The following is a 15478-nucleotide window of genomic DNA, read 5'->3' on the forward strand; positions in this document are numbered from 1 at the left end:
CACTCTGTGAACCTGAAGATGATGGTTCGATGCCTCTCTCCACCACCCACAGAGTGACCTTCATCCAACCTCCACATGCTCAAAGTGAGACTGAGATTTTTCTAAGGTGGGGGCACTGTAACCACACAGTCTTGTATACAGTAGTTAATACTCGATGCACTATAGAAATAAAACTATTGTATTCTGGCTTCAAACCAAGGACTTAACAATGAGCACAAGAAACATGTCCTACAACAGAGTTGGGTAGGAACTCTTTTCCCACCTCTCACATCTTCATTCATCTCTGTTGTCTAAGTACATTCTATTACCTTTGGTTTCACACATCACCACATTGCTGAACTCGCTCTCTCCACCCTCGTTAAAGCACCGCATCTTAATATCATATGAGGTCTCTGGCTGGAGGTGGCTTATAGAGTGCCAATATCGATCCCCTAAAATTGAACATCGAAAGAGAAATGAACACATCACTTTTGGCCTCTTCACAGATCCAAATCAAACAAGGCCCCAGTATATACTGATTTGTGCTTTTTGCTCCAGTCTGAAGAACTCAATAACATAAAAATTACATTTCTTACCTTCGACAACATCCTTTTTGTAGTCACTGTCATTATCACTATCCGTTGGACGGTAATAGATGTAGAAGCCATGGATGGGAGTGTTGTTGTTGCTAGCAGGAATGTACTGTACAAAAAAGAGAAGCAGGTCAACAGAGGTGCAAAGACTGAGAAAATTTCCACACGGGTGACCATAATACTGATCATAAGACTTCACACTTTCTCCTTTCTGACCTGCCTCTTCCGCTCATCGCTGTTTAGTTTAGTGGCAATTACACCTCACAAGAAGGAATAAATGCATTCTTTTAGGCTATTCTCACAAAACATGAACTCAAATTGTTTTTTTAATCAAGCATTCAACTTTTCCCTCCTAGGTATGGAGGAGGAATGTGAACGATTACAGGAGGACCTTGCGAGACTGGTAGAATGGGCGTGCAAGTGGCAGATGAAGTTCAATGTTGACAAGTGCAAAGTGATGCATGTGGGTAAGAGGAACCCGAATTATAGCTACGTCTTGCAAGGTTCCGCGTTAGGAGTTACGGATCAAGAAAGGGATCTGGGTGTCGTCGTCGATGATACGCTGAAACCTTCTGCTCAGTGTGCTGCTGCGGCTAGGAAAGCGAATAGAATGTTGGGTGTTATTAGGAAGGGTATGGAGTCCAGGTGTGCGGATGTTATAATGCCGTTGTATCGCTCCATGGTGCGACCGCACCTGGAGTATTGTGTTCAGTACTGGTCTCCGTATCTCAAAAAAGATATAGTAGAATTGGAAAAGGTACAGCGAAGGGCGACGAAAATGATAGTGGGGATGGGACGACTTTCCTATGAAGAGAGGCTGAGAAGGCTAGGGCTTTTCAGCTTGGAGAAGAGACGGCTGAGGGGAGATATGATAGAAGTGTATAAAATAATGAGTGGAATGGATCGGGTGGATGTGAAGCGACTGTTCACGCTATCCAAAAATACTAGGACTAGAGGGCATGAGTTGAAGCTACAGTGTGGTAAATTTAAAACGAATCTGAGAAAATTTTTCTTCACCCAACGTGTAATTAGACTCTGGAATTCATTGCCGGAGAACGTGGTACGGGCGGTTAGCTTGACGGAGTTTAAAAAGGGGTTAGATACAGTGGGGGAAATAAGTATTTGATCCCTTGCTGATTTTGTAAGTTTGCCCACTGACAAAGACATGAGCAGCCCATAATTGAAGGGTAGGTTATTGGTAACAGTGAGAGATAGCACATCACAAATTAAATCCGGAAAATCACATTGTGGAAAGTATATGAATTTATTTGCATTCTGCAGAGGGAAATAAGTATTTAATCCCTCTGGCAAACAAGACCTAATACTTGGTGGCAAAACCCTTGTTGGCAAGCACAGCGGTCAGACGTCTTCTGTAGTTGATGATGAGGTTTGCACACATGTCAGGAGGAATTTTGGTCCACTCCTCTTTGCAGATCATCTCTAAATCATTAAGAGTTCTGGGCTGTCGCTTGGCAACTCGCAGCTTCAGCTACCTCCATAAGTTTTCAATGGGATTAAGGTCTGGTGACTGGCTAGGCCACTCCATGACCCTAATGTGCTTCTTCCTGAGCCACTCCTTTGTTGCCTTGGCTGTATGTTTTGGGTCATTGTCGTGCTGGAAGACCCAGCCACGACCCATTTTTAAGGCCCTGGCGGAGGGAAGGAGGTTGTCACTCAGAATTGTACGGTACATGGCCCCATCCATTCTCCCATTGATGCGGTGAAGTAGTCCTGTGCCCTTAGCAGAGAAACACCCCCAAAACATAACATTTCCACCTCCATGCTTGACAGTGGGGACGGTGTTCTTTGGGTCATAGGCAGCATTTCTCTTCCTCCAAACACGGCGAGTTGAGTTCATGCCAAAGAGCTCAATTTTTGTCTCATCTGACCACAGCACCTTCTCCCAATCACTCTCGGCATCATCCAGGTGTTCACTGGCAAACTTCAGACGGGCCGTCACATGTGCCTTCCGGAGCAGGGGGACCTTGCGGGCACTGCAGGATTGCAATCCGTTATGTCGTAATGTGTTACCAATGGTTTTCGTGGTGACAGTGGTCCCAGCTGCCTTGAGATCATTGACAAGTTCCCCCCTTGTAGTTGTAGGCTGATTTCTAACCTTCCTCATGATCAAGGATACCCCACGAGGTGAGATTTTGCGTGGAGCCCCAGATCTTTGTCGATTGACAGTCATTTTGTACTTCTTCCATTTTCTTACTATGGCACCAACAGTTGTCTCCTTCTCGCCCAGCGTCTTACTGATGGTTTTGTAGCCCATTCCAGCCTTGTGCAGGTGTATGATCTTGTCCCTGACATCCTTAGACAGCTCCTTGCTCTTGGCCATTTTGTAGAGGTTAGAGTCTGACTGATTCACTGAGTCTGTGGACAGGTGTCTTTCATACAGGTGACCATTGCCGACAGCTGTCTGTCATGCAGGTAACGAGTTGATTTGGAGCATCTACCTGGTCTGTAGGGGCCAGATCTCTTACTGGTTGGTGGGGGATCAAATACTTATTTCCCTCTGCAGAATGCAAATAAATTCATATACTTTCCACAATGTGCGGATTTAATTTGTGATGTGCTATCTCTCACTGTTACCAATAACCTACCCTTCAATTATGGGCTGCTCATGTCTTTGTCAGTGGGCAAACTTACAAAATCAGCAAGGGATCAAATACTTATTTCCCCCACTGTAGATTCCTAAAGGACAAGTCCATAGACCGCTATTAAATGGACTTGGAAAAATTCCGCATTTTTAGGTATAACTTGTCTGGAATGTTTTTACGTTTGGGGAGCGTGCCAGGTGCCCTTGACCTGGATTGGCCACTGTCGGTGACAGGATGCTGGGCTAGATGGACCTTTGGTCTTTCCCAGTATGGCACTACTTATGTACTTATGTATGCAACATACATTGACACAACTGATTTCACCGTGTTTATGCCATACTATCATCATGTAATCACATAATGCTCAGCTTCCAATATAACTTTACAGATCACTTTTTTTAATGGTGTAGTAAAATTGACCTTTTTTAGAGGGTCATCAGATCCGCGCATCCACCTCTGTTAAGGCTAAATGAGCAAGGCATGTCTCGGAGGTGGTGACGTAATCCTCATTGATCCCTGTTTTCTATTTTTATATACTTTTATCGAAATATCATCAAATTTATACCATAATTTAAACATTTAGCTAACACTTAGCTTTTTCGGTGTAACCCAGTTACTCAGTTACTTCAGTATATACTGCGGAGACACAGTTAATCCGACATAGTGCCATGTTTCGCGACTAGCACTGTATCAAGGTAGTCTCCTAACGCTAAATGGCAGGATTTCCAAAATGGAAACCTTGATACATGCCCATTGTTTACACACTTCCTCCAAGCCTCTGCTGCTTGCCATCTTACAGACAGTGTGCTGGGGTGATGTGAACCTTGGGTCTGACACAGTTTGCCCTTTACTAAGGTTTTGCAAATCGAATCTGCCATGTCCTGGATGATTCTAACAAGAGTAGCAAGCCACACAATAGGGGAATTTCTACAACTGGCATCCTGATGCCATGTGGCAAGAACCTATTTTTTAAAGACATCTGGGCACCCAGATTCCATTACAGAATACTGGCGAATGAATGCCTGTCACACCATCCATAGACTTGCAATCATGTAAACACAGCAGAGATGCACAGAACTTACAGTATTCTGTAAGTCATTATCTGTTCATGCTCTGACCATGTGTAAGGGCCTTCGTGGACCTATCATTAGGCCGGGATGGGGGCCTCAGGCGACACTGATTATGGAGCATCTTTCTCGCATCCTTCACTCTCCTCCACAGCCTACCTCCTTTCCTTTGTTTTTCAAAAGGTGGTGACGGCAGCGATCCCCATATGTTGCCCTGCCATCGGCACAGCATCTTCTGTACTGCAGCCTGCCTCTCTGACTTAACTTCCTGTTTCCTTGGAGGCGGGCCACAGTACAGAGGAGAAGGTGGTGCCGGTGGCAGGGTTGCTTATGGGGATCGCTGCCACCTCCGGATTTGAAAAAAGAAACAAAAAAAGAAGGTAGGCTCAGGGTGGGGAGAGATGCCAGACTGCGATTAGGGTTGGGGCACGAAGAAGTTGGTGGGGGGGGCATGTTGGGGGGGGGGGATGGGGGGCCATTTCATCCCTGCCTCAGGTGGCAGATTGCCTTGGGCCACCACTGGCTATATATCTACATGCTGTGCCAGTTACCGCCTGCCCTTACAAAACAGCACTTAGTCACCCTGCTATCACTTTCACGGGGAAGTGGATACTTGTATGATCACATCACTTCCCTTTTACGAATAGCATACGATCTCTAGGGGAGTGACAGGGAGAGTTGATGACATGGATAGGCGACTGAATAGGCCATATGGTTTTTATCTGCCTACATTGTTCTATGTTTCTCTATTTAAGATTTTGACCTTGGTTCACAAAATCCTCCAGTCTGGTACTCCTCCATACCTATCACATCTTTTAATCTCTTATTGTCCCACACAAACTCTTCGTTCCTCTCAAAATAATCCTCCTGCTATTCCCTCCCTACGCCAAGTCTGCTATGGTTTTACACGTACTTGAATCTTTAGTGTTGTGGCCCCATCTCTTTGAAATACACTATCCTACATTTTTATTTAGGGATGCCTACAATTGTTAGGCCTGCGTCTTGCCGCCCTGGGGTGGCCAGTCTTGGACGGCACTGTCTTGCAGATTATGTTTTTTTTTTCTCTATCTTATGATATAGATTGTCTTTTTCTTTTAATCTTATTATATAATAGGTATTTTATAATGTAACATGTATTTTTCTTTTACTTTCAACATACATGTAATATTTTTCTTCATTTCTAAACCAGTGGCATAGCCAGACAGCCAATTTTGGGTGCGCACAACATTTTCTCTGTCCCGTTCTACCTCCGAAGGAGGCCAGAACTCCCTTATACCAAGCTTAGCAGGCAGCAGCAATGTCCCTAAGTGACCAATGCTGGCACCCCACGCATGCTTAGTTGTCGGTGTCTCAAGGATGCTGTTGCTGACTGCAGAGATTGGTAGAAGGGAGTTTTGGCTGCCATTGGAGGAGATCATCTGCTGGGGATGCCTGAGGATCCACACCAGCTATATACAGTAAGTGTCAGGGCCAGTGTTACACATGCTCTGGCCCAGGTCAGAAAATAAAGGAGGGCACCCTCTCCGATCTCCTCTCCTGCCTCCCCTCCGATTTCCCCACAGGCTCCTGGCCAGATAAATGGAACTTAACCGGCTATATAACAATATTCTGCAGGAGATAGCCGGCTATCTTCCTCTGAATATTGCTGGTTAGGGCTCAGCCAGTTATATCGTGTAATATAACCGGATATCTGCCAATATTCAATGCATCACTGGCTAAGTTTGGTGGTCAAATTAGGCTGCCAAAATAGCTGGAATATCTTTGGTTAGTTTAAACTTAACCGGCCAGTGCTGAATATTGGCTTGGCCAGTTAAATTTAAACCGGACAAGAAACACCTGGATATTCAACACTGATCACCGGAAACTGCCCAGCACTGAATATCCAGGCTAGTGCTGATAGCAGAAGGCAGCCCCGCTACCTCCCATGGTCTGAATATTGGCCCAGAAGTTGGGTAGCTTATTTATATAGAAGTTAACAGCCTGTTGTTCATTAGAGATTTTTCTTTCCATAAGCTCATATATGTAAAACAAACAAAAGTTTAGGGATAACAAGGAACAGGGCTATATATTTATCAGTGAATTCATTGCCAATTCTCTTATTAGTCCCTTACTGCTAAAACAATTAAATCATCATAAAATCATCAAGAAAATATAAAGTCTATGGGGATATCACCCCACCCCATTGAAGAATGCACCCTACCATCCACTTCAGCATGATGGTGGTCTCATTCACAGCTTCAGTGAAAGTGATGTAAGGTCCAGTGACAGGCCTCTCATATACACGGTTATTGTAACCAGACACCATGTAAGGCTTGGAAGCAGCACTGGGCCGGCTTTCCCCTAGGATGTTCAATGCCCGGACACGGAATTTGTAAGAAGTACCTGAAAAGAGAAGCAGATACCAAAATGAAGGACTGTGTGTGCGCTATTGTCCTTTTTATGATATCCAGTCCCAAACTGGATCCTTCAGAAGTTGGGAGGCCTTCATACTCTAGCTGGGCTCGAGCCAGGTAGCTCCACTGTGGATGTCAAGTATCATCAGTGTAGGGACTACATGATTGGATATGAAACCAAGAAAGCAAAGATCATGAGGCAAGAAGTTCAGAGCCAGCATTAGTCTTCTAAAACTAAAGGGTTCAGTGGCAGAACTTGAAAGATGGACCAGAAGTCAGTGCCGGATGTAATACCACTCTCGAGTACAGATTTCATAGTTCTCATGGTCCTCTATTTATCAGTATATGTTTACATAACAAAGAAAGTGAGGGGTCTATCTAATGACCCAGTGGCAGTGATATGTGCTGCCATGTGGGAGATCTGAGTTTCATTCCCAAACCAGTCTTCTCCATGAGCCAGCTCAGAGCAGAGGTGGCATTCACAGTCCCATGAAGGGGGATGAAGCCACCATCATCACACCAGTGGCAACACCTAGGAGAAAGTGTCTGGGTATATGCATACCAGGTTCAAGACACAGCTGCTGCAGCAACTGGGCTAGTTGAGAGGGGAGAGAGGGTTAAAGGTAGGAAAAAAGCATGAGTAAGCTGTGTTGAAAGCTAATGGGCTTTGCAGTCAGAAGAGGAGGAAACTACCTGACCAAAGCAATAAAAAGAAAAGGGAAAGGAAGGAGAGAGAAAAGGGCAAGGAAATAAGGGAAGAGAGATTAGTTGTGCAGACACATAAGCCCTTCTACCTTTTTCTAGCTTCTCAATCTCCACGGAGAGTCGGGAAGGAGGGATGTCACTTGTCGCCAGCATCCAGTCTCCAGCTTTCTTCAGCTTTTTATACTCAACACGAAAAGACTGGACAGGGAAGCCACCGTTTCCCCGAGGAATCCATGTCACATACACCGATGTCTCGGATGCTGTGGAAATAGTAGGGCGGTCTGGAGCTTCTGGTGCTGTGGACAAAATGTTATAATAACAAACTAAATTTCAAGACTCCAGATTTCATTTTCATCTCTATCCACCATGGGACTGCTGGCCTATACCATACTCTGCTGTTTCAGTACCCATGGCCTTCAGGAAATCTAGTATTAAGAATACACAGGCTCTACCTATATACCTCAACTGTGTCCTGCATCATGTGGGCAAGAGTTAAAAATGGGGGAAAACCCTGGACAGCTACAAATAAAGATTCCCTGCATCTCAATCCTCAACAGAATTCAGGCTAGATTGAGCTGGGTGCCCAAAAAACAAGAGAAAACGAGGAAACTACCAGGCTTAAAAAAAAAAAAAGAAAGAAAATAGTGTAAACTGTTAATAGGATAGCAGTTGTTCATGTCTCCTTAGGGACAGGATCATCATGTAGTCTGTAATTGTTTTGGCATGGTTTTGGAGAACACGAGACCTCTGGGGCACTCACACATTTCAAAGGTCAACGAACAAGATGTGACACAACAGAGGGGAAAAGAGTGAAGTCCATAAAAGTTATTTGCAAGATGCAAGTTGCTGGGACTTACGGGAAAGGCGATTATTGTCAGACTGGTTGATGCTTTGTGTGCTGGTGCCTGGATCATCCTTCTGGATCTGAAGGTCTTTGCTGGCGATGATCTCTGGCTTGGGCCTCCGACCTGTTGAAAGGGAGCAACGATGACAATAAAGGCCGGGAAGAAGACAGGCAATCATAATCAAAAACCAGTCTCTATCATGAGCTCACCCCACCCACCATCCACCTCTCCTTCCTACCTGCAGGGCTCTCAAGTAAATTTAGATAGTATGGACGGTAACCACCTCATTCTATAACAGGTTACCTAAAGTTAGGCGTTAATTGCGCTCTAAGTTATAGAATACTAGCACTTAAGCAAATGACTGTTATGGTTACAGATATAAGTGTTAGCTTCATACTCAGAAGTATTGTATAATTTTAGTGCACAATTCACTTAGGACTAGATTCAGTAAATGAAAAAATGAGCGCTGCGTGTTCTATAAACAGTGCTCCAAGTTGGCCGCCGTTTATAGAATAGAGCGTAGCTTACAACACAGATAACTGCCACTGCTGTTTGCAGCAACGCGGAGGTCCTTTTGTGTACTTTCATTTATTGCCTCTTGTTGAGAAGAGTTCCACAGAAAGACATTTCATGCTGTACTTCTGACTGACCCCTGATGCAGGCATTTGCTGAAACATGGGTCGTGTCAGGTCTCTGAATAAACTTTACTTCCTCTGAATTCTGACTCTGCCTTGTTGTTCTGTCTAAGGAGCAGAGCATGTGGAGCTGCATCAGATACCTCTTTTAGCCGTTTTAGTGCTGGTTTTTCACCTGACCCACAAGGCATTTTTTCTTCAGATAATACTAGACCCCTGACGCAGGCCTCACGGCCGAAACACGTCACGTGTCGGGTCAATTGTGCTATTGTTAATAAAGACCTTGTTCAGGAAGACACTCATTGTGAGAGGACTTTTATTGGATCCACTGTTTGTTTTGTCTACCGTTGGTTTTCCTGTGGAGAGCTCACCTTCTGTGGGTGTTTGCTTGTGTGGTTTGTGCGGATCCTTTAAGATTCCACCACTTTTCAATTACAAAGCTAACCCCAATCACCACCAACTAATTTGGCATTTTTGCATTCAGTAAAGCCTGTGTGTTCTACTTAAAGGGGAAAGGTAGGAAGCCGTTTTATTTTTACCTGTCCTAAATGTCACCATTGCTGTCTGTCCCTCTCCAGCACAGTTGTGGGCTGCCATCTCCACCTCGTACAAACTCCCAGGATCCAATTTGGTTAGCGTCAGACGATGCTGACTACCAGCAATACGCGAGACCATCCAGTCATCAGACGCATTTGTCACCTGTTAGGCAAGCAAAAAATTCAGGTCAACAGTCACTTCTCAATGGCTTTCCAACACAGCTAAACATCCCTTTGTTGTAGTAGTAGTATTGTGGCCAAACTGCTCAGTGTATAAAACGGTGTGTACTCCTACAGAAAGGAGTGACAGAGAAATATTTGGCTGAGAAAACAAGGCAAATGGTCCAAGAAATCCAATATGGAGAACAGAAGAGAAGTAGACCATATGAAAAACACAATCTTTATTTGCCACTTTTAATTCCCAGGTCTAAACAAGGTAGCTTGACACAGCCATGTTTCACCAAATGGCTGCATCAGGGACGGATGAATACCAGATGGTGTGAAATCTCAAGCTTCATCAAACTGATAAAAACAGCATTGCCCCCCCCCCTCCTTCTTTGCTCCTATCCCCTCCCCCTTTTCAGCATCACCCCCCCTCTGTATGCCTATCTCCCCTTCCCCTTTTCAGCATCACCTCCTCTGTGTGCCTACCCCCTCCCCTTTTTCAACATCACCCCCTCTGTGTCCCTATCTCCCCTCCCCCCTTTCAGCATCACCCCTCCTCTTTTTCAGGGTTGTTAACCAAGTTGCTTGAGATTTCGTACCAGCTGGTATTCATCCCCTCTCCAAGGCAGCCATTTGGCGAAACATGGCCATGACAGGCGACCTTGTTTAGACCTGGGAGTTAAAAGAGATAAATAAAGACGGTGTTTTTCATATGGTCTGCTTCTCTTCTGTTCTCCACAGAAATATCGGAGTCAATAATAAGTGGCACTTATCTGGTTAGCAGCACCTGTTATCCAGGTAAGTGCTGCAGACCGTTGTATTCAGTGACACTATATGGATAGCAAAGCTGAATATTCTTACAGACCAACCTAGCACTATGGGAACAATTCTATAGCAAGGCGTCTAGTATTAGGTTCCCGGAGAGCGTATGGTAGGAGCATATTCCATAAAGGAAAGTAGACATCCTTTACAGAATACTAATGTAACCGGGCATATACACGTTTACCATTTAGGTAAGAGCATGTACTCTTCTTATTGACTTACAAGTGCATTGACTCTGCAGCTCAGTGCCTCTCTACTCTTATCTCTCCCTACACTCCTCCCCGTGAACTCTTTTCATCGGGTAAATCTCTCTTATCTGCACTCTTCGCATCCAATGCTAACTCCAGATTCCATTCCTTTTATCTTGCTGCACCATATGCCTGGAATAGACTTCCTGAGTCAGTACGTCAAGCTCCAGCTCTGGCTGTCTTCAAAGCTGTCCTAAAAGCCCACCTTTTTGGCCTTGTGGTTAGAGCACCGGTCTTGCAATCCAGAGGTGGCCGGTTCAAATCCCGCTGCTGCTCCTTGTGATCTTAACCCTCCATTGCCTCAAGTACAAACTTGATTGTGAGCCCTCCTGAGACAGAGAAATATCCAGTGTACCTGAATGTAACTCACCTTGAGCTACTACTGGAAAAAGGTGTGAGCAAAATATAAATAAATAAATATTCACTTGTTCAGTACTCATGTCTAATTCCCACCTTAAGTAATTCCCTTATCCCTTATTTGTCCTGATTGTCTTGGTTAGATTGTAAGCTCTGTCGAGCAGAGACTGTCTCTTATATGTTTAGTGTACAGCACTGCGTACGTCTAGTAGCACTACATAAATGATTAAGTAGTAGTAGTATGCCAGCCATAGGGCCTGTGTAAGTGTTAGCATCTAAATATGGCCGATACCTGCTTAACTTAAAGTATTCTGTAAGTTATATGGTGTGTTCTGCCCGTGGTCCATTCCTCTGTATGCCTCTTCAAATAACCACCATGTAAGTTAAGCAGGTACTGGCAGAAGCGTGCTTAGCTGGCATATAAGTGCGTATATGCTAATATTCTAAACAATTACAAGTGGAATGCATGCATAAATATTACTATCTAAAGAATTACCTCACATCTGGACTGTGCTGGGCAATATGGGGCCGGAATGAGGGCAGAGTTATCTGGTTTGCAGCAATAATCAGACCACTAACTGGATAACGAGTATCCAGATAAAGTTAAGTCAGTGAAACGGCTGTCCTAACTAACTTTATCCAGATAGCGGGCCCAACAATACTGCCAACACTGACCGCCCTATCCAGGTATCTGCCACAGCTCAGTATTAACCCAATTATTCTCACAGCTCATTTTCGATTGATAAATACAGAATTTTTAAAGTATCATTTCTGCCTCCAAGGTAAGTGAGCATATTTCCTGACACAGTCTGCTTTATGCAGATTCACATGAAGAACTTCCTACCTATGGGCTGCTTTTACTATATAATCCCCAACCCACACACCGAGAATGGTTTACCCATGACCCCTGCTTTGCGGAGAAACAATACCTGTGAACGATTGGGGATACGAAAGGCTTCATATTTATCCAGTAATAGCGCTGCTGGGGAGAATGGCAACTCATGTCCTAATAACCTCCCAAGATAAATTAAGACAGCTCTCCAGAAATTTTTTATCTTCGGACAGCCCCAAAAAGCATGTAAGAATGAATTATGACCTTGCTGACATTTCTGGCAGATTGGTATCTCCACTGCACCTGCTTTAAACAATTGTTCTTGTGTAAAATATGTCCTGTGTAGTGTATGAAACTGGCATTCCCTCATCTCAGCGCTCACTGAGATCTCTGGGATACGCTTAATAAAGCTTAGAAGGGCTAGAGAAGTAACCGGCAGCCCCAATTCCCGATACCATTTAGCAACAAGTTCTTCAAAATTCCGAGTTGGGGAAGTCAGCTGCAAAGCTTTATAAAGACCAGAGACCGATAAACCCCCATCTTGAAATTTATCAAAAAACGTCTGCAAGCACATACCCAAAGGAGGAGACAGGGCGGGCAAATCCAAAGGATGTATACAGTGACACAGTTGGTGGTACGCCATCAAATCTCTAGACTCTGCAACCCCCCTTGTCTGCAAGAGTGCCCAAGAAAGCATTTCGGCCTTCAGCATGTAAAACATGCTGTAACAAGAGAACCCCCTTCTACAGTCTTCCGAATTTGTCCATTTTCAGGCAACGTAATTTGAGTAACAAGGTCAACTCTTAGAGCTTCACCTTTCTCAATGCAGATAACTAACTATACTCCAAACTCAGTAGGGAATATGCAGGACAACCCCAGCAAGGAAAGCAGGGCAAGAATAGGTAAATAATTCTGAGACCCCCCCCCCCCCCCCCCACTAATATTCAGCCCATGGCAGGCAGCACTTTGACTAATTGCCACTGGCCTTCAACCCAGATATTCAATGCCAGGCAGCTTCCGGCATTGAATATACAAGTCTTTCAATACCGGCTAGCACATACTTAACTGGCCATGGTTTAGCAGGTAAAGATAGGCCTGCTTTTTATGCAGTCTTATTTGCCCACTAAGCCTGGCCAGTTAAGTTCCGAATATTGGTACTTAACCGGTCACGTCCCCAACACTGCCAGCTGTCTTTTTCACTGGTGATAACTGGTTAAATGCTGCTGAAAATAACCGGTTATCCGTCGAGACGCAAGTTAACCAGTCAGCAGCCATTCCCGGCCAGTTAACTCACTTTCAGTATTGTCCAGACAGTGTATTATCATTAAGCAAGTATAAAAGCATAGCAAAGTCTTTACTGACAGAGTGTACATAGCACAAAATCTATTCCCTTTTATTGGGCAGATTTTCTCTCTGCTCAGAAGAGTTAGAAACATCAGTTAGCATTAATCAGAGAATACTGGACACAAGGATGCTTACAAAGGTACCTGCTATATTATGGTTAATTAGTCTCGTCAGGTGTTAAAGGCTTTTAGGGTGGGAGATCGGTACCAGAGGTAACAGAAAAGAAACACATTCTGCTTGTTCACACAGAAGTATGGTTGAGAAACAAGGTAAAAATGGAGAGCACTGCCTCTAAATTACCTTGCGATGTTTTATGATATAGTAGAGGACAGGGGCTCCACCATCGTGCCTCGGTCTCCAAACCAACTCATAGAAATCAGTCTTTGAGGTCCTGGGGGAGCTCAGAATGACGGGCGCCTCTGCTATAGACACCTGCCCCTTGCTCGCTGAACACTGCACAGATACCGTGGGCCTAGGGTTCAGTGCACCTCTGTCCTTCATTGTTTTCTCTGTATTGCTAGGTCTCGAGGCCTCAGTAGGGGACTGTGCTGCCTCAGGCTTGTAGTTCTGTGAAGGCTTCAGAGCGGTTCCTGAAAGAGTGGTGCAAAAGAATGCCTTTAATTCACTAAAGAACACTAATGGTAAGGGTACATGTTGACTGACTAATATTCAGCAGCACAACACATATCTGGCTCTAGAACATTCTACCCTTAAAAAATTAAAATGTCGGCAACAGAACCGAGGGCCTCCACAATCACTTCTGATCCACACTAAAGCAGAACGATGATGGTGATTGTCTTGTCTGTTACAAACTCAGGCAATGACAGTCTAATCATGATGACTGTGACACACTGCATAGGTTTCCCCAATGCCTTTTGCAGACAACAGCAGTGAGGGGCCCTTTTACTAAGGTGCATAGGCGCCTATGTGCGTCCAACGCGTGTCAATTTGGAACTATCGCCCGACTTCCACGAGCACCGGACAGTAATTCCATTTTTTACGCACATCCGATACGCGCAGCCGAAAATATATTTTCTTTTCTACCACGTGGCGCTAACCGGGCAGTAATTGGCAGTGTACGCGCGCTGACGCTTACCGCCCGGTTAATACGTGAGACCTTACCACTAAGTCAATGGGTGGCAGTAAGATCTTAGGCCCAAAATGGATTCGCTCCGGTTTTTATTTTGTTGCATGTCTATTTTTGCCCCCCCCCCCCCCCAAAAGGCCCTTTTTTGCAGGTGCGCTGAAAAATGGATCTGTGTCCAGGCCATTTTTTGGTGCACCTTAGTAAAAGGACCCCTGAGCCTTCTATTATGATCTCCCGTGAAGGTAGTAGCCTATCTGAAGCCTGCTTAGCATCTTAGATCTGATGATGCTTGGGCTGTTCCAGAGCAATACAGCTGGGGGCAGCATGTACAGCAAGCATGTTAATAGCTCCACAAAGCAAACTGCTCTTGAATTTCTGGTATGTTAAACAAGAGGAGGGTGATAAAAGAAAGTAAAGCAGACTAGTGTTTTTAGTTTAGGAACATCTAGATGGGAGGGTTACAAAGGTATTATGGGGCTCATTTCCGAAACAGCAAAACTTCCCAAAAAAGGGCACAAATCGTCATTCTCTAACTCAGTGTTTCCCAAGTCTGGTCCTGGAGTACCCCTTGCCATTCAGATTTTCAGGAAATCCACAATGAATAAGCATTAAAGAGATTTGCATATAATGGAGGCAATATATGAAAATCAAGTTCATGCATATTCACTGTGGATATCCTAAAAACCTGACTGGCAAGAGGTACTCCAGGAATGGACTTGGGAAACACTGCGCTAACTGATACAACCCATATTTTCAGGGTTACCCTAGATACTACTCTTTTTTTCCAACAACAATTCGGCTAGGTTGTTCACTGCTCTTTTTTCAAATTAAGCCTGATTAGGTCAATAAAGCCACTGCTTCAGCCCTTCGCCTTGAATATTCTTATCCATTCGCTCGTGATCTCACAGCCAGATTACTGCAACTCATTATATAAGGCATCAGGGTAAAAGATCTTACACGTCTTCAATTGCTCCAGAACATTGCCTTTAGACTTATACATAACACAGGCAAATTTGACCATATCACACCCCATATGAAAACTGTTCAATGGCTTCCCATTCAGCACAGAATCACTTATAGACTCTTGCTCCTAGTCTTTAAAACTCTTCATACAGAAGAACCCCCCTTACCTCTATCAATATTTAATCCGTTATGTCCCCACTCGTGTTCTTAGTCTCAACCAAAATCGCTTATACACACCAAGCCATAAAGAAATACTGCATGAACATATTAGGTATTCAGTATTTTCAGTACAGGGCCTCTCTTG

General features: G+C 44.4%; 1 protein-coding gene across 2 annotated transcripts in view; it reads right to left on the minus strand.

Moving 5' to 3' along the window:
• Positions 1–15478, minus strand: part of BOC (BOC cell adhesion associated, oncogene regulated) — a 181380-nt gene that overhangs the window by 13905 nt on the left and 151997 nt on the right. For both annotated transcript variants that reach the window (XM_030203900.1, XM_030203901.1), the window contains exons 9-15: positions 13425–13714; positions 9360–9519; positions 8198–8308; positions 7430–7636; positions 6443–6624; positions 576–681; positions 309–431 (exon numbers count right to left, since the gene is read on the minus strand). In XM_030203900.1, coding sequence (XP_030059760.1) covers positions 309–431; positions 576–681; positions 6443–6624; positions 7430–7636; positions 8198–8308; positions 9360–9519; positions 13425–13714 — 1179 coding nt within the window. The remainder of the gene's footprint in view (positions 1–308; positions 432–575; positions 682–6442; positions 6625–7429; positions 7637–8197; positions 8309–9359; positions 9520–13424; positions 13715–15478) is intronic.

This window comes from Microcaecilia unicolor, chromosome 5, assembly GCF_901765095.1.
Source record: "Microcaecilia unicolor chromosome 5, aMicUni1.1, whole genome shotgun sequence".
NCBI lineage: Eukaryota > Metazoa > Chordata > Amphibia > Gymnophiona > Siphonopidae > Microcaecilia > Microcaecilia unicolor.